The sequence below is a fragment of the Dendropsophus ebraccatus genome, chromosome 14 (genome assembly GCF_027789765.1).
Source record: "Dendropsophus ebraccatus isolate aDenEbr1 chromosome 14, aDenEbr1.pat, whole genome shotgun sequence".
NCBI lineage: Eukaryota > Metazoa > Chordata > Amphibia > Anura > Hylidae > Dendropsophus > Dendropsophus ebraccatus.
In genome coordinates this window covers 16,511,397-16,535,910 of record NC_091467.1, presented here as the reverse complement: position 1 = coordinate 16,535,910, position 24,514 = coordinate 16,511,397, and the positions used below count along the sequence as shown (strand labels likewise).

General features: G+C 46.7%; 1 protein-coding gene across 4 annotated transcripts in view; it reads left to right on the top strand.

Moving 5' to 3' along the window:
• Positions 1-21,017, top strand: part of TRMT1L (tRNA methyltransferase 1 like) — a 30,730-nt gene extending 9,713 nt beyond the window's left edge. For all 4 annotated transcript variants that reach the window (XM_069952094.1, XM_069952092.1, XM_069952091.1 and 1 more), the window contains exons 9-18: positions 972-1,083; positions 1,609-1,688; positions 2,281-2,527; positions 2,669-2,881; positions 2,960-3,150; positions 4,903-4,981; positions 6,031-6,191; positions 7,002-7,058; positions 20,172-20,298; positions 20,673-21,017. In XM_069952094.1, coding sequence (XP_069808195.1) covers positions 972-1,083; positions 1,609-1,688; positions 2,281-2,527; positions 2,669-2,881; positions 2,960-3,150; positions 4,903-4,981; positions 6,031-6,191; positions 7,002-7,058; positions 20,172-20,298; positions 20,673-20,904 — 1,499 coding nt within the window. In that variant the 3' untranslated portion in view covers positions 20,905-21,017. The remainder of the gene's footprint in view (positions 1-971; positions 1,084-1,608; positions 1,689-2,280; positions 2,528-2,668; positions 2,882-2,959; positions 3,151-4,902; positions 4,982-6,030; positions 6,192-7,001; positions 7,059-20,171; positions 20,299-20,672) is intronic.
• The last annotated feature ends 3,497 nt before the right edge of the window (positions 21,018-24,514 follow it).

The window sequence follows — 24,514 nt, the reverse complement described above, 5'->3', positions numbered from 1 at the left end:
TTACCATAATGGGCGCGAGAAGAAGAATCGTCGATTTCTCCGTGTCAACAACGAGATCCGGGACGGGACCGGGAGCGATATGGTAAATATATTGACCTTTATGTAACGGTTTGTCTGTTTCTAACGGGGGCCACGGGGTGAATGGTTCCCTTTAAGATGTGTGGCGGACTCCTGACTCTCCTCAAACATATGATGTCCCTGTTGTTCTCTGTGAGATAAGCCTGGGCCAGAGCAGTCAAACAACCATTCCCCACACCTGAATGTTTAGCTGTGTTGGGGGAGAGGTGACAACAGAAGTTACTGAAAATGTATGACCACCTTAAAGGGGTTGTTCGGCGCTAAAAAATTATTCACAGAATAACACACATTACAAAGTTATACAACTTTGTAATGTATGTTATGTCTGTGAATGGCCCCCTTCCCCGTGTCCCACCACCCCCACCCGTGTACCCGGAAGTGTGGTGCGCTATACTCACCTGTCACGTGCCGACCACGGTCTCCGATCCTCAGCAGTGACGTCTTCTTCGGGCGGCCGGCGGATCTTCCCGAGTGCCGGCTGCCCTCTGCAGCGTCATCCGAAGCTCAGCCGCGATTGGCTGAGCATAACTGTGCTGAGCAGCTGAACAACAAAAAACTGCTGAACAGCTGAACAACAAAAAAAAACCCACACACACAACAGTGTGGTTTGCAATTAAGCTCCGTTCACGTCTATGGAGTTGAGTTGCAAATCCTGCTTCCAAACTGGAGACAGGAGTGGTGCTGTCTCTGAAAGAAAGTGGCCATGTTTTTCTACCACTGGATAACCCCTTTAAAACTCCATATGCCAGTTTTGCGGTCCCCTGAAAGAGACGCGCTACTGTCCTATTTCCCCACGGAAGCTTTATCGCTGTATTATTTCTGCTATTATCAGAGCTTCTGTGTGTATACAATGTGATCTCTGTATGTGACTTTTATTATCCCTGCACCCACAGGTCGGCCTATAGAAATCTTACAAGAGGCCTTTACTGAGGTTCAGGTTCTTCCTAACTTTAACACTCCACAGAAATCTGATACTTTTTTTAATCCTGTAATGAAAACTAACAGGTAAGAAGAGTTTTGGGGATATTTTCTGTTTTCTTTTTTTATGACATGATAGTGTAGTCTAAGGATACGCATCACTTCGGTGATTCTGGGGCCTCCCACCAATCCCTTTAACCAAGGGGCAGAGTACTTAATATATTAATATAAGTATTATTGTAGGCTGTATCCATGTTTTCCCGGACTCCCTATGGCTGCATCCAACTTCTTCATTCATCAGAAATCAAATGATGAACACTCGGACCCGAACATGCTCAACTCTAATGCCATAACATTAGAAGATGGGAACACCCCTTTAAATGATTGAGATATACATGTCTAAGGGGCCTATTCCACGGAGCAATAATCGGCCGAATCGGCCCAGTAAACGGGCGCCAGTCTAGCAGATCGGCGCTCGTTTACATCGTTGATCGGGCCCTGCTCGGCCCGTGGAATAGGACCCTAAGGAGCCATGATGGCACATAATGGAATAGGAAGCAGTATACAGCATAATCTTTCTGGATATAAATGTGTATATCCGCTTTATTCCAGGCAGCTGGTATTTTGCGCTCTTGCATCACTGGCTGAAGAGAGGAACCCATTGGAGTGTCTGGATGCTTTCAGCTCCACAGGTATGATCATGGATATTGTTTCTATGTAGATCTAAATACAATCAAGACAGGTACCTGTATGTAGGTTGTACATAAATTCCCGCCCCCATGCCCGTTGCCGGATTTACCGAGAGGCACGTGCCTCTAAGCAAATCCAACAGCTGCTGCATGGCAGGCGCAGAAATCTATGACTGCTTTGGGGCAGCTATAGATTTTTGCAGTGATGTATGCCTGGCACCCCCCACCCATTAGGCGAATCTAACGGGTGATATAAACTAGAGATGAGCACAACAGAAGCATAGTCTGTATCCATGCTTTCCTGGACCCCCTAGGGCTGCATCCAACTTCTTCAGCCACCGGCCAAATGATCGGACTCAAGTTGCGCTCATCTCTTATACAGACACATCCTATTTAATTCTCTAACTCCCATAGGCTGCTGTTTTGTTTTTTAGTTTTTTGGCCTGAATTGATCCTTCAGTCTGTACAAGATGATAGACTTGCTTGTGAGACTAGGTCAACTCAAGGCACCAGCCACTCGCCGGACTGTCTATGATATTACAATGTCTGATTTATATCTGTACCTGTCTAAAAGTGCTCTTTGTGTTTGTACTAGGCATCATGGGATTGCAATGGGCAAAGCATCTTGGGAAATCTGTAAAAGTCACCCTCAATGACATCAGTGACAGCTCGGTTTACATGATCCAAGAAAATTGCCGCCTTAACAAGATAAGGGCGATGATGAACAATGACGAGACGCCCGAGGCGGATTCTGAAGTGTCAGATGAAGACTTTGTGGAGACTGTAGAAGTCACTCAGATGGATGCCAACGTCTTGATGCACATGCGATCTTATGATTTCATGTAAATTATTATGTCTTATTAAAGGGAAACTGGCAGAACACATATGTGCATATATCCGTGCTGTCAGTTTCCCTTTAACCCTTACTGGCTGATAGCGCTGTTGAGGCCACCATCTAATCGCATGTCTCTTCTTCTCTCCAGACACTTAGATCCCTTTGGAACATCTGTGAACTATCTGGATGCTGCATTCCGCAATGTTAGGAACTTAGGCATCATATCTATCACATCAACAGACACCGGCTCTCTGTATGCCAAGACTGCGCATGTGGCAAAGCGCCTTTATGGATGCAACCTCATCAGGACCGAGTACTACAGAGAGCTGGCGGCTCGTGTCGTCCTCTCGGTTGTAGCCAGGTTAGTGGTAAGTGTATCGTGGATGTTTTCTGCAGTAGTAGATGCAAGACCAAGCTAATATAGGATCTCTCCAACTAGGGCGGCTGCTCGGTGTAATAAAGGCATTGAAGTTCTGCTGTCGGTGGCTCTGGAGCACTTTGTGTTGGTGATTGTCCGTGTCCTTAGGGGACCTTCCCTCGCTGATGAAAGTGTAAAGATGATTAATAATCTGATTCACTGCACTTGGTGTGAGGAAAGAATCTTTCAGAAGGAGGGGAACATGTTAGAAGGTACATTCGTTTTTTTTTTTGTTTTTTTTGTAATCCCTGGCAACAACTGTGGGAATTGGGTAGTGAAACGCTACCTGGTTTCTACGTTTTTTTCCTAGTTTCTTCATATGCACTGGCCCGATCGATGCACTTGAGGGAGGCCTGCGCCCCCAGTGTAATGATATGCCCTCCCCTCGGTGATGCGGGGAGGGGAAATCATTACACTGGGGGTGCTAGGAACCTCTCCTGCTCTCCTGTTCCTGACATAGACAGAGGTGGCTGCAGAGAGCACTGTGTCAGACTGGAGAGAATGCACCACTTCCTGCAGGACATACAGCTGCTGATAAGTACTGAAAGACTGGAGATCTTTAAAGAGTAAATTACAAACCTATATAACTTTCTGACACCTGTTGGTTTGAAAGAAAAACATTTTCGCCGTTGTACCCCTTTAAAGGAGAATTCCGGGGTCTGTTCAAAAAAACCAATCACCAAATAAACAAGGGATCTTTTCCCCCTTTGGAATAGTAACAGTTTGAGCCCCAAATCGCCACTCTAGGACCCCCACATCGCCTGTTCTGGTTATCAGCTGGTCTCTCCACACTTCCTGTCAGAAGTGCCAGCCCCTCTTCCTTGCTGCTGTACCTGTCACGCCCACTGTATACTCCCCTCTGCTCCTTGTCCAGCCCACTCAGTAAAGCCTTGCTCTGTGTCCCACCCCCTGAATGTTACCAGCCCCCCTAATGCTTAGCCTGTAGTCCTGCCACATGCATTTTCTGTGGCATAACTTGTAGTGTCTAATGTACACTTTACAATTCACCAGGTACTATACACAACCCCCCTCTCCTCCTCTTCTGATCACAGCACACAGTGTCTTTATAGTGTGCCTGCACAGCCTGTCATGTGTTGTTCCCCCAGCAGCCCCCATCCCTTCTCATCCCAGCACACACAAGCTCCCAGCCTCCTCCAGCCAGTCATGCTGTATCTCCCCCCTGCAGCACAGCTCCTCCCGTTCTGAGCACAGCATGGAGCTCTGTGACCCTGCTCCAGCCTGCCATGCTCTCTCCTTCCCCCTGCAGCCCCCACCTGTCAGCGTTCTGGTCACAGCTGACACGGAGCTCCCAGCCTGCCTGCTCCAGCCCTCCATCGTGCTCTCTCCTCCCCCTCCTCATCAGCGTTCTGATTGCTCTACAGAACGGGTGCCTCTACACAGGAGGGAGGCTTCTGTATGCATATGTATGAGGCTGGGAGGCGTGCCAGCAGCTCATAGGAACGCCTGCACAGTGACGTGGTCGGCCCTACATCACGACCCACTCGTCGTGACGTCAGCCCAGAATGCGGAAGTAAGCCACTTCCGGCAGCTGGGGACACAGAGAAAAGTCTGGTAAGGGGCTATAATCTGACATGAGTGTACATTAGGAACTTATATAACTTTTTATGTGGGGAGGAAATGGGGGAAAAAAATTTTCACCGGACTTCTACTTTAAGTGCTGAATGGGGCTTGTGGATACATTTGACGTATATGGGAGGTTTCCCAGCACATACATTGACCTTGCACTGGTGAGTGTTGGTCTCTGGAATATGTGGATACGGATGGTTGGATTGCGTACCTTTCTCTGAATCGGCAGTACTTGGTGGGTTATAAGACTGTATGGCATTTTGTCCAGTCATTGCCCATAGATAAAAGAGCTATAGTTATAGACTGGCATTTTCTCACTGAAGTAAACAAAGAATCCGAAAACTTACTACTTCTCATACTTATTATTTGTCTTCCAGAGAATCCATACAGACAACTACTGTGTGATTGCCACGAAAGCATGCCAGGGAGATCTGCTGTCATCCTTGGTCCCGTATGGTGAGTGCTCTGATTTTATGTCCCTGCGTAGTCCTGTTTGGTTAAAGACAATAGGAAGAGATGAATAGTTGTTTGACCACAGGATCAGACTACATAAGATTTCCTGTAGTCTGTTGCTGGGGAGACACCTGTTGCTTCAACTTAAAGGGGTAGTGCGGCGGCCACACAAAAAAAACAGACACACATAAAATATACTTACCATCCCGCTGGTGACGATAGCCGTTCGAATTTCCTGCCATCCTCTCTTCTGGGTCCGGGTGTAGTGAATGGCAGAGAAAAGGCTGCTGGTGCACATGCGCACCGGCAGCCTTTTCATTGGCTGGAGCGCATCACATGGCTTCCAGCTTGCTCAGCCAATCAGGGCTGAGCAAGCTGGAAGCCATATGATGCGCTCCAGCCAATGAAAAGGCTGCTGGTGCGCATGTGGTCGGGGGTGGGAATGGGGGGGAAGGTCGGGGGTGGGAATGGGGCTAGACTGCTTAATAACACACATTACAAAGTTATATAACTTTGTTGTGTGTTAATTCAGTGGAAAAAACAAAAATGCTGCACTACCCCTTTTAAGGGTCCTTTTACACAGCCCGACATGGGGCCGTTCAAGGACGCAAACGCGGAGTGATCAGAGAGATTAGCGCTTATTTTCCCGGCACAATTAATTGAGCGACATGGGCGCACAAACAATCCTTGTATCGTTCTGCAGCCATGGAAACGGATGGCACAGATATTTATATATCCATGCTGTCAGTTTCCAGATCACACAAACTGTGTATACCGCGGCACTGGCATCCCCACGTCGGCGCCGGTCTATCCATGTTAAAATCACAAAAGCAATGTACCAGTAATACATTCGCTTTAACAGACTGTTTATATGATGTCAGAGGTCCCATACGGTGATGTAACTATTCATCCACAAACTTGTGCTGTATCATGTTATTCTTGTATCATCTATTCTGAGTGGAAGAAAAACTTCAGTGTCATCATCCATTTATTTCCGAGCTCTTCCCATTGCTGTCAATTCTTGCTTGTTGCCAATATAATTTGGTTGCCAGGTCTGGTTCCCTGTTTAATGCCGGGTTCTTGAGGAGAATGCTGTTTGAAGCAACAACACGAGGAAATGCAGAAATCCTTACCATCCTGAAGACCCTGATTTGTGAATCTGAATGCACCACTCCAAAACAGTTCTCTGTTTCTTCAAGTCAAGGAGCGCAAGGTAAGACGTGTTTGGGATGAAGCTAGGATATGCAAAATAGCTCTCACACCAGAAGATTGACTGGGGATTTTATGCCAAGCATTCTCTCCAAAAGGAAAGGTTTCCCATCTGCAGACAGCTGTTTCACGATTTTTGCCCCTCATCAGTGCAGAGCAGGGTGTTGTCTGGCTAGTCAGAGGTCCATCAACGTGGGTCAAAAGGGTAGTGACTCTCCTTAAGTAGAGAAACAGTAAATTTCTATCACATTGATATTGACTTAACCAAAGGTCTAATAGTTTGGGGTCCCAAAAAGGTGAAGTCCCAATCAATCAAGACAGCAGCTCTATTCAATCTCTGGGAATCCTGTAGTAAGTGAATAGAGCAGCAGCAGCACACATGCATTGGTGTTGAGCAGACCTGTCAAACTGTTCAGGTTCGGCAACGTTCTCCGAACACTGTGTACTTGATTTGCTGCAGAAGTTGGATGCCGCCCTAGGACTGCCAGGAAAATATGGACACAGCCTATGGTCTATGGCTGTATCCATGTTTTCCAGGACTCCTTAGGGCTGTGTCTAACTTCTGAAGCTACTTGTTTTAAAATGCAAATCAGGTTCAAAGAACGTTGCCGAACCAGAACAGTATGACAGATCTGCTCACCTATCCTTTGGTCATCAGCTATGCAATGGCTGCTGCAGGGGAACTGTATAGCCAGTTCATTTCACTTCCCGTAAAAAGTAACCGGTTTGCCAGGCCTCTCAGTGTAGTCAAAGTGGCTCCGTAGTGACGTGGATTTAGGCATATCTAACAATCTGTATTATTTTATGTCTATAGCTGAAGAAGGTGGCATTTTTATTAAAGTACCAGAAGCAGACATTTTTCCAGGTCCAGGTACGTAGCTCTTAATATTAGAGTTTAGAGGTCTACTTGTTTTTTTGGACCAAAACCTTGAAATAATGGATTTAGTTCGTAACTGCCTCTGGTTGTCTATGTAAATAGATGCAGCATACATTTGCATAAATGAGGGCAGCATAAACAAGTGACAGAAATGCTGAACAGATCTGTGTTTTACTTACATCATTCTGTTCAGCCGTTCTCCTAATATGCAGGAGAATAGGATTCTTGCCACACCCCTCCCCCCGCCCTCCAGCTGCTGATTGACAGTTGACTGCCTATACACAGCATGGATTGATAACTGCCAATCAGCAGCTGGTGGGTGGAGTTTTCTGCTTCTCATGAATATCCAGGACTACTGGGCTCATGCACATAATGGAGAAGCAAAGAAGTAAGTGATACATCATTCTGTTCAGCTGTCACCAGTTTATACTACCCTGAGATAGGGCTGCATAAACCTGCTGTTTTTATTTTAACTTGTTGGTTGCTGATGCCCTTTAACCCTTAGACGACCCAGGGCGTATAGTTACGCCATGGAAGTCTGTCCCCAGACGACCTAGGGCGTAACTGTACGTCCTGGGTGTTTCTCCGGCTATGAAGCGTGCTCCGGAGCGGAGCGCGCTTCATAGCAGGTGGGGGCCGGCCGCAATCAGCAGCCGGGACCTCACCGGTAATGACACGCTGCACGCTGCTGCCGCGACCGCTGCGTTTAAGTGTAAGTGACAGGGGGAGTCCCCTGTCACTTACCGATCGGGACCCCCGCAGTGTGACTGCGGGGGTCCCGATCGGTAAAACGGACCGCCGGAGGTCTCTTACCTGCCTCCCTGCGGTCCGATCGGCGATCTGCTGCACTAAGCCTGCACAGGCAGGCTCAATGTGCAGAGCGCCAATAACACTGATCAATGCTATGCCTATGGCATATCAATGATCAGTTTAAAAATCAAAGTACTGTATGTAAAAGTCTCCCAAAGGGACTTCAAATGTGTAAAAAAAAAAAAAAAGTTAAACACTATTACACTACCCCAAAACCCCTCCCCCAATAAAAGTCGAAATCACCCCTCTTTCCCATTATATAAATAAAACATATAAAAATAAATAAACAAATAAACATATAATATACTGTAGCGTGCATAATTGTCCGATTAAAATATAACAAGCGTCATTGCGAACGGTAAACGGTGTACACGAAAAGAGGGAAAAAAGTGCGCGGATTACCGATTTTATGTTACATTATATAAAAAGAAAATTAATAAAAAGTGATCAAAACGTCCGATCTTCACAAATATGGTATTAATAAAAACTAGAGATCATGGCGGAAAAAATGACACCCGATACAGCCTCATAGGTGAAAAAATAAAACTGTTATAAGCGTCACAATAGTCCCATTTTATTTATAATTAATTGCCAAAAAATAGGATTAGTCGGATATTAACAGGAGATGGAAGATTCTGCGCTTGGTATGCCTGTATAATGGCGTTCCTTATCCATCTTGCAATGGTACTTTTGGATGACTTCTTCCCTTTATTTCTCCCTTGAAATTGTAGAAAGAGATTTTCGTCTATCCGCCATGGGGCGGTTGTCTCGATATATTTCAGGACTATTCTTCTGACATCTAAGGTCTGAAATTTCCTCTCTAAGTGATTTTTGGGGTATGGACAAAAAGAGGGGAGTATGACGTCCTGGGACTTGTGGAAGTTGGAAACCACTTTAGGTAGGAATGAGGGATCAGTCTTCAGAACTATACGATCCTCTGAGATCGTACAATAAGGTTGTCGTGTAGTCAAAGCCTGTATTTCACCTATTCTTCTAGCTGAACAGATAGCTACGAGGAAGACGGTTTTGTAGGAGAGGAACTTTAGATTTGTCTCATCTAGAGGTTCAAATGGGGCTCCTGTAAGTCCTTCCAATACAACGTTTAGATCCCAAGGTGGATGTATGTTTTGCACTGTTGGATTTATTCTCGAGGCAGCGCGAATAAATCTTTTTATCCAGCGGTGATTCGCTAAATCTATATCATAGATCGCTGAGAGCGCAGAGACCTGGACCTTTAGTGTAGCGGGTTTGAGGCCCTTTGATAGTCCTGATTGCAAAAAGTCCAGTATTTGAGAAATATTGGGCTCTGCTGGAAAAGGAGGAGGGGTTTCACACCAGGAGGAAAAGACCTTCCATACCTTAAGGTAGATGGCTGCTGTTACCCTTTTCCTGCTTTTCATCAGAGTAGAGATTACGGTCTCTGATAATCCTCTGCTCCTTAACATTGATTCCTCAGGATCCAGGCAGATAGATGGAATTTCTCGTGCGTCTTATTGGGGGACACAGATACCATGGGGTATAGGCTGCTGCCACTAGGAGGCGCTGACACTAAGAAAGAAACAAAGGAAGTGACTCCTCCTGAGCAGGATATACCCGCCCACAGGCACTGAGGTAAACCAGTTTAGCTTAGTGTCAGTAGGAGGCAGACACAGGTCTGGGTTCTCCAGACCAGTTTCTTCCTTTATGTTTAGTTAGTTGGTTTTTCTTTTTCCTTCTAGGTTCTATGGATTCTTGGGCACGGTGGGTAATCTAGACCCACCCTGATCCCCTCACTATGCGACCAGGGAACAGACCATAAATATAGATGGACTGTCTACCCTCGGGTTGCCACCGGCCGGCAACGTGACACCATGGCACCAAATCAGTCTGACTGTCTGGTCGCCTTTCTGCGGACTCTGTATCCGCACAGCCCCTTCCCGCCTCGCCCCCCAGAGCTTGGCGCGTAAGGTGAGGCACCCACCGGCTGAAGACAGCAATGGTGAGTATGGGCTCCTACCTGGTGAGTATATTCCCCCTGCCCACCATTGTATTCTTATAGACAACCCCCGGGCCATGCTTTCCTCACACAGGGATTTCTCCATCTCCCCATGCTCCACTCCCTCAGGGTCACTGTACCTCTGTGGCTCTCCCCTCAGTCAGTAACAGGCCAGCCCCCTCCTCCATTTTATTTTGTACTGGTGCCTCTCTGGGTGCCATGGGGTGTACAGTGAGGGGTCTCCCACTCCTGTCAGTGCTGTGCAGGCTGCAGTTTCCCGCCTTTTTTCCCTATTGTGGCTATGTCTGGAGTACCTGCTCTGGAGGATGCTCCGCCTCCTCCGTTAGGCCCCGCCCCCTGTCGGCCGCAGCACCCCGCCATTTTTCTTAGGTTGCTGAGCCTGCACTACTGCACTGTGGATGCCCCGCCCCTCCCGTTAGGCTCCGCCCCCTTTCGGGTGCCGCGTGGGCCACAGCATCCAGCCCTGTATCTTATGTGGCTGATTCTGCACCCCGGGATGCTCCGCCCCCTCCCGTTAGGCCCCGCCCCCTTCGGGAGCCGCGCAGCCTGCAGCATCCTGACATTTTTCTTAAGTTGCTGGGACTTACTGTGGGATGCCCCGCCCCCTTTCGGATGCCGTAAGGGCCGCAGCATCACCATTTTTGTTCTTTTTAACTCTATGGAGCCTTCACTGTGATGCCCCGCCCCCTCCCGGGTTGCCCCGCCCCTTTTCGGGTGCTGCGGACTGCAGCATCCTGCCGTGTGTCTGTGTGTGTGTGTGCGTGTTCTCTCCCGGGAGAGCTACCACACACACTGTTCTATTCCCAGCAGCTTCTCCTGCCACCTACTGGTGGAAGTGGTTATTACACCATTACATATATAAGAATGGCTTGCATCATGTTTTATTATGGCCAATGTTCCATATAATGTTCCAGCAACCCTTGGTCTGCAGATCCAGCATTTTTGTTGCTGGTTGACCCCTCTGTGTCAGATTTTATATATTTAAGATTACATTAATACTTATATACACATTCTGGTTCCCCTCCAACCACATACGCACAGACACATTCCCCATCACCATACGGTGTTTCTGTGTCCTCAGTGAGATCCTTCTGCTACATGGTGTCACAAGTAGGACACTGCACCAGACACGTTACTCACTACTAGACGGAGCTTACTGTGCTCTGAGCAGAACCCTCTGCTACATGGTGTCACGAGAAGTACATGGAACCAGACACGTTACCCACTATCCAGGCGGTGTATCTGTGCTCTGAGCAGAACCCTCTGCTACATGGTGTCACAAGAAGTACATGGAACCAGACACGTTACCCGCTATCCAGGTGGTGTATCTGTGCTCTGAGCAGAAGCCTCTGCTACACGGTGTCACGAGAAGTTCATGGAACCAGACACGTTACCCGCTATCCAGGTGGTGTATCTGTGCTCTGAGCAGAACCCTCTGCTACATGGTGTCACGAGCAGGACACGGATCCAGACACGTTATCTGTTTCCAGGCAGTGTATCTGGGCTCTGAGCAGAACCCTCTGCTACACGGTGTCACGGTAAGTACACGGAACCAGACACGTTACCTGTTTCCAGGCGGTGTATCTGGGCTCTGAGCAGAACCCTCTGCTACACGGTTTCCCAACCAGGAGAACCGTCTGCTACATGGTTGGTCATACAGGTTATGGGACCAGACACATCACCCATTGCCAATCATTGTTCCTGTGTTACTCAGAGCTACCCCCTCTGCTACAGGATGTCACAAGCACGACACATGTCCTGTCATTCACATCACCCCTTAGCGGGCGGTGCTTCAGACCTGCCTCTCATCTTCATGACATAGATTCCTTTACTACATGATGTCAGAGACATAGAACTGGACACGTTATCACCTCCCAGGTGGTGGTACAAGGTTATTCAGAGCTCTGCCCTCTGTTGCATGATATGGCTCCAACTACATTACCTGTAGTTCGGTGTGCACAGGTTGTGGTATTCTGTTACACGATGTAATACACCTTCTTCAGGTCCACTCATTATAGTGCATTATAGTGGTGATGCTTGGCATTTCTTGTGTCCAGTTCTCGTTTACATTGGGACACAGTTCTGTTCTCTTCCCTGCTCCCAGAGCACACCCTGTAGGCTTCTGTTTGCTTGTCTAGTTTACAGGTCTGACCAGGCACATTACCTGCTTCCAGTCCAGGGATTTGTATCTCTTGAATGCTGGTCCTTGGTTACTTACTGCTTGCAGCTACTCTGCTCGTGTTACCCTGTATATTACCTTTCATCCTCGTAGGACTCCCATGATCGGTGCCTGTCACTTCAGGGGATCATCATAGGGTAACTTGTTACCATACCATTTCGTCTTCTGTATGTTTCCACTAGCAAGTCTCATTACCTGCTCTCGGGCAGTGTAACCTTGGTTTATTCCTCTCGGGCCGTATCCTTTCTAAAGCCCGAGCATCCTGCTACGTGTCCCACTACACAAGGTACAGAACCCCCTGCTTTACCTGCCTCTGGACTGTTGTACTGTCATACTCTGGTCCTCTGAGTGGCCGGCAGCATATAGGTACAGTCACTATTTCATCCTGGTACTGTCAGGGTGGTTCTTCTGTCCTTCATCTGGGCATAACTACCATGTTTTGGCATTTGTTTCACTGGCTGTTACCCAGTAGTATGGCTTGGTAACAGTAGTAGTATTGTATTGCCTAGACCGTCCCCTCTGCTATACTGCGGATGGCCCTCAGCGAGGTTTGTTCTTATTGTCTCATGGTGCTCTACTTCAGGAAGCTGTCCTTGGTCAGCACCAGCCACATTGCCTCTTCTCTTTGATCTGGGTGAAGTGAGGCCTCTCGGTTCCTCAGGTAAAACAGTAAGGGTTTCTTCTACCCCTGGTGTATGTAGGACATCGACTGCCTACATGACTCACAGTGCTGCTTTAGGACTTCTCCTTCTGCATCTGCCTATGGCCAACATGGCTAGTATTTAGTCTTCTCTCTCTTAGGCAGCTGCAGTCTCACAGGGTAAGGATTCCTGTTTACTGCCTGTACTGTTTCTCTACCGTCCTAAGCCTAGGTGTATGGTCCCTTTGTGGTCTAGCTTCTCCAAGTGTTTTTTTTTGGCCATTTTGACTATGAAGCATTGTTGTTCTCAGTTCAGGGTTTTGCAGTGCTCCCGCATACACAGTTATTCTTACGCTCTGGAGTAGCACACTGTTGTGCATGACCCCCCCTATCCTAGGTTTGGTTTTTTACTACTCAGTCAGGAAATCTTCAAGCAGTCCTTCTCTCCTCCGTGAGGATGGAATATTTAGTATAATAGGTATCCTACAGTCCTCCAGAGGACTGTTATTCCGAGATTGCTTCTTCCGACAGGCAGGTGTGGGTTTTCAGCCCTCATTGGCCTCTATGAGCACTCCTGCTTGACTTGCTTGTCCTTGGTCTTCTTGTTGACCTGCCATGCTCTCCAGATGGGACTCCCGGTCCCCCTCCCTTATCTTGTCTCCCATGTGGAGTCCTCGAGAACTTCTCCCTTAAAGATTTCCTCTACTTGCAAACAGGGTTGTTCACTGGCCCATGTCTGGCCCTACCTAAGGCTCTATCGTCTCCGAACCTATTGCATTCTGGCCAGGCTTCATTTGTTCGGCAAGTTGCCAATTCTCGATCATCTTTTCTCATTAACCATTAAAGTCCCCTTGTTTTCCTGTTGCTCTGTCCACCAGAATGCATCTGGCTCTCGCCTTTCCAATTGCCTAGGGATCCGGTTGAGCTGGTTGATCCGCTAATCTCTTCAATGTGGCCATTGGATCCCGCATAAGGTTCCTTTCTCAAGCAACGTCTCTGCTCACCCTTTGAGACGTTGGTTTCTAGATCTAGTCTACATATGGACTCTAGTCTATGTATTAACTGTTGTTCCCATTGTCCTGTGACAACTCCCGTGCCTATAAGCCTTACCTCGACCTCCCTCGACGGTTTTCTTCTTTGACTCCATGCTCTCGAGTACCTCTAGGCTTCCTTGGAGCGGAGTGTTTTATATGATCGACCTCCTTTCTGAGGCTTTAACAGCCCATAGAGTTGTTTTTTTCCCAGCCTACCGGCTTCCTCTGCTCATCTTTTCTGTCGGACACTGCGGGGTACCAGGTACTACTGTACTCTTTTCCGGACAACTTGCTCAAGATTCAGATCACGGTTTTCTTTTCTCCCTCTCCTTCTTTCCCTGGACTGCATTACGCTTGGAAAGCTTTATTCTTATTAACATGTATGTGTTTCTCAGATGGGGTAACTCATGTCATAGGCCATGGCTTTCTCTTCACAGTGAAGACTGTACTCCTAGGCCTATGGAGCTTCCAGCCTGGCCATTCTTCCCTGCTCCATAGTCAGGGACGCAGCTTCTCCTGCATCTCATGTAGCACCTTCTATGAGAGACTCTCAGTCCTTCTCCTTTATTTGACGCCTTAGGCCTCTAGGTGCCACGAAACACTTTCCAGTCTCTCCCGTCATGGTTGTATTTGCCTTTTTTCTGTTCTACCTCAGAGTAAGTCCCTGCCGCCTGTGGTCGCCTACTTGGCTGGGCGTCTGCTTTTTTCCCCACATCTAGCCTACTAGTTCTGTTGGACTCAATGTTACATCATGTTGCTGGCTTCTAGGAAGGCCACAACCCACTCTGCAGTGCAGCACGTTGCTCCAGGGACTAGACCCGCTTTCCTTTGCCGCGGACCTGTCGGGGTTTTCTCTGACGCATTCGGCATCAACCCTTGCTCTATTCCTATTTGATGGTTGTGTTGGTGCTATTTTGTGGCTTCTCGCCAAGCGCTCTTGTCTAGCGGTTATCTTTCCCACCCCATGGACTGCTTTTGGACGTCCCATGGTATCTGTGTCCCCCAATAAGACGCACGAGAAAAGAGGATTTTTTACTCACCGTAAAATCTCTTTCTCGTAGTCTTCATTGGGGGACACAGCACCCACCCATTTTTCTTTTGGGTTTTTCATCGGTATGGTAGTTTTCTCAGTTTTTGGTGTTATTCCTACTTTACCTGTTCTTGACTTCTCCTACTGCTCTGGCACAAACTGGTTTACCTCAGTGCCTGTGGGCGGGTATATCCTGCTCAGGAGGAGTCACTTCCTTTGTTTCTTTCTTAGTGTCAGCGCCTCCTAGTGGCAGCAGCCTATACCCCATGGTATCTGTGTCCCCCAATGAAGACTACGAGAAAGAGATTTTACGGTGAGTAAAAAATCCTCTTTTTTGAGGTTCCGGGTGTAGTATTGGGCCCTGGAACAGCAAGTCTGGAGACTGAGGGAGAAGGATCGGTTCCTCCAAGGCCAGAGACTTTAGAAGGCCAAACCAACCTCTCCTCGGCCAATACGGGACGATCAGTATTATTTTTAGGCTCCCTTCCCGTATCTTCTGGAGCACCCTGGGAATTAGTGGGATTGGTGGAAACCCGTAAGCCATCTTGAAGCACCATCTCTGTGTTAGTGCGTCTATTCCGGTAGGGTGATCTGCAGGATTCAGAGAGAAAAACTTTTCTGCTTTCCGATTTTGCCTGGTGGCAAACAGATCTATCTGCGGTTTGCCCCAGCGTTCCACCAGTTGCAGGAAGAGTTGGTTGTTTAGGCACCATTCGCCCGGGTGAATTGTGTTTCTGCTGAGAAAATCTGCCTGTATGTTGTCTATTCCTCTCAGGTGTGTAGCTGAAAGGGATAACAGATGAATCTCTGCCCAGGAGAATATTTGCTGAGAGATTTTCCATAGCCTGTTGTTTTTTGCGCTGCCTTGATGTCGAAGGTGGGCTACCGTTGTCATATTGTCTGACAGGATATGCACATGAGTCCCTTTTAAGATATCCAGAGCAGATATCAAGGATGTCTGGACTGCTTTTAGTTCCTTCACATTTGAAGATTGTTTCAGGGTTTCTGAATCCCATACACCCTGAAAGATCTTCGTTCCTACCTGAGCACCCCAACCCGACTGACTTGCGTCTGTCCTCATTACTTGTTTTGTTTGGGGGTTCCACTCTGTTCCCTTTTCCAGGTTCCGTCTTGTAAGCCACCAGCTCAGAGAAGACCTGACCTGGGGAGTAAGAGTAAAGGTCCTTTCGAGGCCCGTGGGTCTTTTGTCCCAGATTTTTAGTATCTGAGCCTGTAGAGATCTGGAGTGGGCTTGACTCCAGGGGACTGCCGGGATGCAAGCTGTCATAGACCCCAGAACAGACATTGCCTCCCTGACAGAAGGAAATGTCCTTGTTTTGAATTTCTGGATTTTCTCCCTTATCTTTATTATTTTTTCCTCTGGGAGAAACGCCATCTGCAGGTCGGAATCCAGGAGGATCCCCAAAAAAACTTTCCGGGGGGATGGTATAAAATCCGACTTTTTTGTGTTTATGATCCACCCTAGGGACTGGAGTAGATTTTGGGTGGTCTGTAGATCTTGTAAGATCCTCTCTTGCAACTCTGCTATTATTAGCAGATCGTCCAGATATGCCACCATGTTTATCCCTTGTATGTGTAGGTGTGATACGACTTCTGACATGATGTTGCTGAAGATCCTGGGCGCCGACGATATCCCGAAGGGAAGGGCCCTGAATTGAAAGTGGCATATCTTTGTGTTTATTGTTAGTGCAAATCTCAGAAGTTTCTGAGATTGCGGGTGAATCGGTACATGATAGTATGCGTCCTGGAGATCCAGAGAGATCATCCAGGCATTTTTGGCTATGAGTGGGGTAGTAGATTTTATCGATTCCATCTTGAACTTTAAATATTTTACCTGTTTGTTCAGTGGTTTGAGATTTATTATCAACCTGTATGTACCGTTTGGTTTTTTTACTAGGAAAAGGCTTGAGTAGTGGCCTGAGCCCCTTTCTTCTCGGGGAACAGGAGAAATGACCTTCATGCGGTGGAGATTTAGTACGCTTGCCACCATTTCTGTTTGTAGGGGACCTGGAGACTGTCGGGAGATGACAAATCTTTCTGGGGGAGGGTGAGTTAGTTCTATCTGATACCCTTCCCTGATAATATTTAGGATCCAGCTGTTGTCTGTGATAGTGTCCCAGGCCTGTGAAAATTCCGACAGTCTCCCCCCTACAGGACAAGCGTCATTGCTTATCCTGGGAGGCCTTGGGGCTATAAAAAATATTTTTTCCTTTGCCCCCTTTAGGATAACTCCAGCGACCCCCTTTACCTTTGCCCCTATAGGAGTCCTGGTATCTGGGTTTTTTAAACTGTTCTTTTTTCAGGGGCGTTCTACTCTCTGGAATAGCCTTCTTTTTATCCGCACTTTTCTCAATAATTGTATCCAATGCGGAACCAAATACGTATTTCCCTTTAAAGGGGATTCCACATAGTTTAGCTTTGGATGTGGAGTCACCCGTCCAGTTCTTTAGCCAGAGGGCCCTGCGTGCAGCGTTTGTCAAGGCCCCGTCTTTCGCAGCGAATCTTACTGATTCTGCCGTGGCATCTGAAAGGAAAGCGGTTGCATCTTTTAGTAGTGGTAGAGAGCTAATGATTCTCTCCCTAGAGCAATCACTGTTTAAGTGTTCCTCTAGTTGTCCTATCCACAGGTGTAGGGCTCTTGCTACACATGTGGATGCAATGTTGTTTTTAATAGAGTATGCCGCTGTCTCCCAGGATCTTCTGAGCAAGCTCTCGGCTTTGCGATCCATTGGGTCTTTGAGCTGTGAGGAATCCTCAAATGCCAGGAGGGTCTTTTTTGTCACCTTGGCCATTTGGGCATCAATTAATGGGATTTCTCCCCAATTCTCTGTGTCTGTGTCACTAAATGGGAGACGTCTTTTGATCTCACCCGGGATCTGTAACCTTTTCTCGGGGTCCGACCATTCATCCATAATTAGGGCTTGGAGTGTGTCATGTACAGGGAAGACCAATCTTTTCTTTGGTCTAAGCCCCTGAAACATTTGGTCCTTTGCCGGTATTTCCTCTTGAATTTCTTCGAATCCAAGAGCACTCCTCACTGCTCTGAGAAGTGGCAGAGTGTGATCCGAGGAAAACATATATTTTTTATGCTCCTCTTTATATTCTGTCTCATCTGATATCAGATCCAGACTCTCAGGGATCTGACCAGATTCACAGGATGAGTCTGAAGAGTGTCTCTTTCTTTTATAGGAGGACGCCACAGACATAGGTGATTCGGATTCCATGGAAGCCGGTGCTAGGGATACAGCTTCCCTGGGCTGGGGGATAGCCGGGGAAGTATCCCTGATAATAGGTTCCACTGGCAGAGATGCCGGAGGGTCAGCGGCCTGAGGCACAGTAGAAGGTATCTCCTGAGCGGGTATAGTTGGCTCTCTGGCTAAGGACGCAGCTATTTCGTCCTTCATCATTTTCCTTATGTCTTCCAAAAAGGAAGATCTATCTTTTTTAATAATGTCTCCAATACATCCTGCGCAGATGTTCTTTTTGTAGTTAGATGGAATCCTGCAATTGCAGGATACACATAACTTTGCTTTGCTTTTCTTTGTAGAAGTAGATGCAGCAGATTCTTTAGACTCCTAGATAAATATGAGAGCCAAGAATCTATGTGAGTATAATCTCATCATGAATCTCTCTACGCACCCAGATAGACGTGAGATAACTTTATCCCCTGGTGACTAAGTGTAAGCAGAGTGAACCAGGTGATGTGTAGACCAGAACCCGAGTAGGCCCCATATGCAGAGTTGGCATTGGAAGCGCACTGGTATTGCAGAGATCGGCACACGGAAGCGTGACTGTAATATGGTTACTCACGGTTACCGCCGAGGTAGTCTTTTCTGAAGCGGAGGAATCCATCTTCATGCCGACGATTCGGTCCGCTCGCGCTGTCTTTTTAAAGATGGCGCCGGCCCGGAAGTGCTATGACGCACTTCCGGTGTGCGCGCGGAATGTCGTCCGGCTGACGTATTTCCGGCTGAAGGCCGAGATTGCGGCCTACATCCGGAAGTCGCCGGACCCGTTTAGCAGTAGGAGAGTAGCCCGCCGGACCCCTCGCACTGCCGACTGCTGCCGCAGGCCGCCGCGCACCGTATCTGATTCCGGGAGCGAGGTCTCTGAAGACGCCGGACCCTCAGGTAAAGGACGGGGGAGGAAGGAGACCGAAGGCCCCGATCGACCCCTCGCCTTTAATCTTCTTTCTTCTTGGGGGATCTTTCCTCATCTTCACGCGGATCCCTCCCTCTCGTGTCTGCCCTAGCAGGACAGGAAAAAGCACTGGTGCTGGAGGGAAGGGGAGGGGCTTTTAACCTCTCGTGCTTTTTCCTGTCCCTAGGGTACAACCCATCCTCCTATGGTGCCGTCGTGAAGGTGAGGAGAGAAAAAAAGGATTTCATTTAAAAATATATATAACATTAGAGAATCTGTGTAACCTGCATATGGTTGTGTTCGGACTGACCTATAGAATAATAGTATCATGTCGCTGTTACCATATAGTGCATTACGTAGACACAGGAACCCCCCAAACGTTACCATATTGCATTCTTTTTTACGATTTCACCAATTTATATCTTCATAAATAATATATTTGGGATTCCATCATACATGTTATAGGAGAATGAAAGACGCCATTACACAGTACAACTATTCCTGTAAAAAACAAGCACTTACATGGCCTGTAGATAGAAAACTGACAGTGCTAGAACTCTTAGAAGGGGAGGAGGGAAAAACGGAAACACTAAGATCAAAATTTGCCCGGTCCACTGGGTCATTTTGGGCCTGGTCCTCAAAGGGTTAAATACTATATCGTATGGAAATGTATGTGGCCTTAAATAATAATAATAATAGTGTAGCGCCAACAGGTTCCGCAGCAGGTTATATTAATATCACATTATACAATAAAATAAAGATACAAAGTGAGTTAGAGACCTGCTCGCAAGAGCATACAGACTAGGAGGACAAAGTGCCTATAGGTGGTTGGGCAAGCCAGTCACACGCCATTGTCTGAGGAAGGCAAGAAAGTACATGGCACCAAAGAGGTTATAGAGTAGACGGAGAAGGGATAGCAGGGAGGAAAACGAGTTTAGGGAATGTTATAAATGTGTCTATAGAGATGAGCCTTTAGGGCAGACTTGAAACTGTAGGTGTCGGAAATGAGTCTGATGTCTTTGGGTAGGGCGTTCCAGAGAACTGGTGCAGCAGAAGTTTTGGAAGAGGAAGTGAGAGGTTCTGATTATGAAAGTAGTTAGTGTGAGATCAATAGCAGAACGACGAGCTTGGGAAGGATGGTAGGTGGAGATGAGGGAGGAGATGTATAAGGGGCAGAATTGTGAAGAGTTTTAGGTGACAATGTAACCTTAAACATTATTTTGGCTGATTCTGTCGTCTTATTTAATTCCCATTCAGGGAAAAGGAAAAGTCAAGAATCAAGTACACATCAACCTAAGCGACGGAAGAGTGATGCCCGCACTGAGCACCCTCCATTTTATTACAGCATTCATAGGCATACCATTGGAGGACTGAACATTCCAAAGTAAGTTCTCAGGCAGTGTTCACACTAGCTACTGACTAGAGATGTGCTAACATCGAGCCAGACGAAAGCGTGCAGCATTTGAATGCCGGCTAAAGAAGTTGGATGCAGCCCTGAGTCCATGGATACAGTCTATAGACTATGGCTGTATCCATGTTTTCCTGGATTCCTTAGGGCTGCAAATTTGCTCATCTCTAATCTTGACCTCCTATGTATGTCTTATCTACCCCCCCCCCCCCCCCCACCTTCTCTGCTCTTATTGTTTTTCCTTGGTGTTAGCTGATACTTTCTCATCATTATTGCTTTGAGATATAGATTCTATCTATCTATATATTCTAGAATTTTTTTTTAAACATTCCTCTGTTTTCTCATTGCAGATTAAACAAAATCTTGCAGTACCTTTTAGAAGCCGGATTCTTAGTCAGTCGGACCCATTTTGACCCCACAGGAATCCGAACGAATGCGTCGCTGGCCACACTGAAGGCGATCCTCCAGAAGAACAGCAGCCTCTCCAGCACATCCCAGATGGACAGCCACAGGGAGAGCTCTGAAAGCCTGGGGGAAGAGACCCCCCTGCAGGAAGCCTCCCCCTTGTCTGATATCAAGTAAAAGAAGTCTTGTTTGCTTTGAGTTATAAAGAAAAACCTAATTCTACTATTCTTTTAGAAAAAAAAAGAACAAACTGTTTCTTCGTGTAATAAACGTATGTTTTCTTTCATAAATGTTTCCAGCCGTCTTATTTCCTATAGATGTAATATAGGGAACACAGGGCTCAGCGCCCTGGTGCTATACACAGCAGTCATGACTACCGACTACATGAGTTGATGAACATAGTAATATGGCTGGGGATCAGTAAAAATGCAGATCTACTTATTTTAGGCTATGGACACAATTTTAAATATTGCCCTTTTTAAGTCCACTATCTCTGCACCATTTTAGCTGGTTCTTATAGGGATTTTAAAAGTTCACAATATACTGTCTATCACAAAAGTATGGGATCACTTTCTGATCATTGGTGCCGGTCTGTAAAGAGCCTCGCAATCCTGAAAATGAAAGGTTAGCATTTCTAGTTCAGGGCTGCACCCCCTTCACTGCACAGTGGCACTTCAAGCTATAAAGGAGAACTCTTAAAGGGATGTAGCAGTATGCCCCTTTATTGTTAGGATCGACTGGAGTCCCACCTATCAGAAAGCAATAGCATATTCTAGTAGTACAAAGGTATCAGCATCCCGTGCCGCTCCCATCCTTCTTGACCTCAGCAATCTACCTGTATGTTAATGTTTTCAAATTGACTGATAAAGTTATGCTGCGTTTACACGGAACGATTATCGTTCAAATTTGCACGATAACGATCGAATTCGAACGATAATCGTACGTGTAAACGCAGCGAATGATCATACGACGAGCGAGAAATCGTTCATTTTCATCTTACAACGTGTTCTTAAATAGTTGTTCGCAAAATTTGCAGATCGTTCCGTGTAAACAGTCGTTCACCGATTTAACTTATGTGCGAGATAGGCTTAAACGATCGCAAAATGATTTTTCTGTGCGAAATATCGTTCCGTCTAAATGCTGATCGTTATAAAAAAAAAATCGTTACTTCGAAATCGTACGATTGGGCGAATTATCGCTACTTGTAAATCCAGCATTATACAGATATGTAAATCCAGCATTATACAGATATGTAAATTATTCTATTAAAAAAAATATCCGGTCTTCTATCAGCTGCTATATGTCCTGCAGGAAGTGGTGTATTCTTTCCAGTCTGACACAGAGCTCTCTGCTGCCACCTCTGTCCATGTCAGGAACTGTCCAAAGAAGGAAAGGTTTCTATGGGGATTTGCTACTGCTCTGGACAGTTCCTGACCTAGACAGGTGGCAGCAGAGAGCGCTGTGTCGGACTGGAAAAAATACATCACTTCCTGCATGACATAAAGCAGCTAAGTACTGGAAGACTGGAGATTTTAATTAGAAGTAATTTACAAGTTTGTATAACTTTCTAAAGCCAGTTGATTTGAAAATTACATTTTCTTTTTGCCAAAGTACCCCTCTTCTAGGTAGGGATGGTCCGAACCCGCCGAGGTTCGGGTTCGGCTGAACCCGAACGCTCGGCATCGGATTCCCGCTGTCTGCCCGCTCCGTGCAGCGGGCGGATCCAGCGGGAGGAACGCCTGGAAAACTGGGATACAGCTGTATCCGCCCGCTGCACGGAGCGGGCAGACAGCGGGAATCCGATGCCGAGCGTTCGGGTTCAGCCGAACCCGAACCTCGGCGGGTTCGGACCATCCCTACCTAGAAGAGCCACAAGAGAAACAGATCACTGATCTCAGGGAGACCAGCCCAAGATATGACTGCCGGCTACTAGTTAAAGCACTCAATGCAGTGAAATCCTAGGTGCAGTGCTCCTGGGAACCATGAATATGCAACAAAAAACAAAACCCTGTGGAACTTCATTTAAGAGTCTCGAACACAGGACTAGCCAGATATCCCTCCGGAAGGACCCAGCTGAACGGAAGCGCAGCAATGGACAATAAGTAACACTAAATCATCTGTAAATACAATAATGGCAGACAGCAGGGGCGTAACTACCACTATAGCAGCCATAGCGGCTGCTATGGGGCCCGCCGCATCAGGGGGCCCAATGGCCTGCTCCTGCAACACACTGGGCCCCCTAAGCTGTCATCATTTGCAGCACCGGGTGGCCCTGCTGGTCTCCTGGGTCTTGCAAATGCCCCTTTAACTCCAAGCACTCCTGACCAGAGCTAGCAGCTATGTAGTTATGACTTCTATTTACCGTTTAGTGGTCAGTCGGGGGGGGGGGGCCCCAATCAAAAGTTTGCTATGGGGCCCAGCCATTTCTAGTTACGCCCCTGGCAGACAGATATGTTATTACAGAAATGGATGTTCCAGTCATCATGGAATCATTTAATAGACTTTCCTACTAGGGTTCCATATCTATGTATATACAGATGTAACTGCATACATTTCTGTAGCACAATGCTGCCACTAGGGGTAGCACACAAAGTTGTACACAGTTCACGATTCTTTATTAATCAGTTTGCTCCCTCTAGTGGCGGCCTTGTCTTGCAGAAATACATGCATTCATCATATCTGTCCATACAAGCAAGTGATCTCTGTATCAAGATAACAGAGCCGACATGGATGTTCTATAGTTTATTAAAATCTAATGTTCTAACACTGGTAGCATATAGAACCTACAGCATGGTATGGGCCTGATGGAACGTCTATACTTCCTGAATGAATGATGCAAAGTAAAACAAACAAAACCGATGTTAACGTCTCAATTTTAATAAATCATTTAGTATAATGATTCATTATTACATCACATTGTAAAGAACTTAAAGTGTTTCTTCTAAATATACATACATCTAGTCTCTACTCTTGGACTTCTTCATGCAAGTCTTAAGAAAGCCAACATAAAACAAAGAATTCCTTACAGTAAAGAAGTATAAGATCTGTTTATGTAATGGGTGGAAATGTTGGAGGATACGTCCCCTAGTACAAAGTATTGGTTTGCCATGTGTTATCTCTATTCTATGCCTGATGACTCTGTGACATCACTGATCTCTAGTGATCGTCATCTTTATTGGTCCACATTATGTCTGGTCTGTGTATTTTCCCTCTACGATTGACGTCACTATGCAGGTAAATACAATGAAGCGTTTGGTATATGACATGTCCTCAAATAGAAATACAAATGGTTATGAGGCAGGTGTTCTGAATGCTGGGAGTAGCATAAGGCATGGTTCACACAACGCTGTTTTGTAGGACAAACAAAGTATCAAGGCTTATGATCCAATTTTAATGGCTGCATTGTGTGAACAAGACCCAGGACATTTGTGAGCTTATGGGCTGAAAATGATCTCCAGGGTGTGGATCACCCACTGTTGCTGCCAGCATCTGCCCTATAGTTAGTGTTTAGCACAGATTCAGGATGAAGGTGTTTCCGATTTGAAATGACGGGTGTGAATCCTGTCTTTGGCTCTGAACATCTGCAGGTATTATACTATTGTCTGTGTCTTCTACTGATAAAGTGCAGCCTGCATTCAGGTTAAGTTCTCATCCTGGATAACCCCTTTAAATGTAGTTCTGGATGAGGACAACAGCACAAAAACAGTGCCCCCCTTGTCCTCAGGTTGGGCGTGGTGTTACAATTCAGCTTCATTCACTTTAATGAAACAGAGTTGCAAAACACACA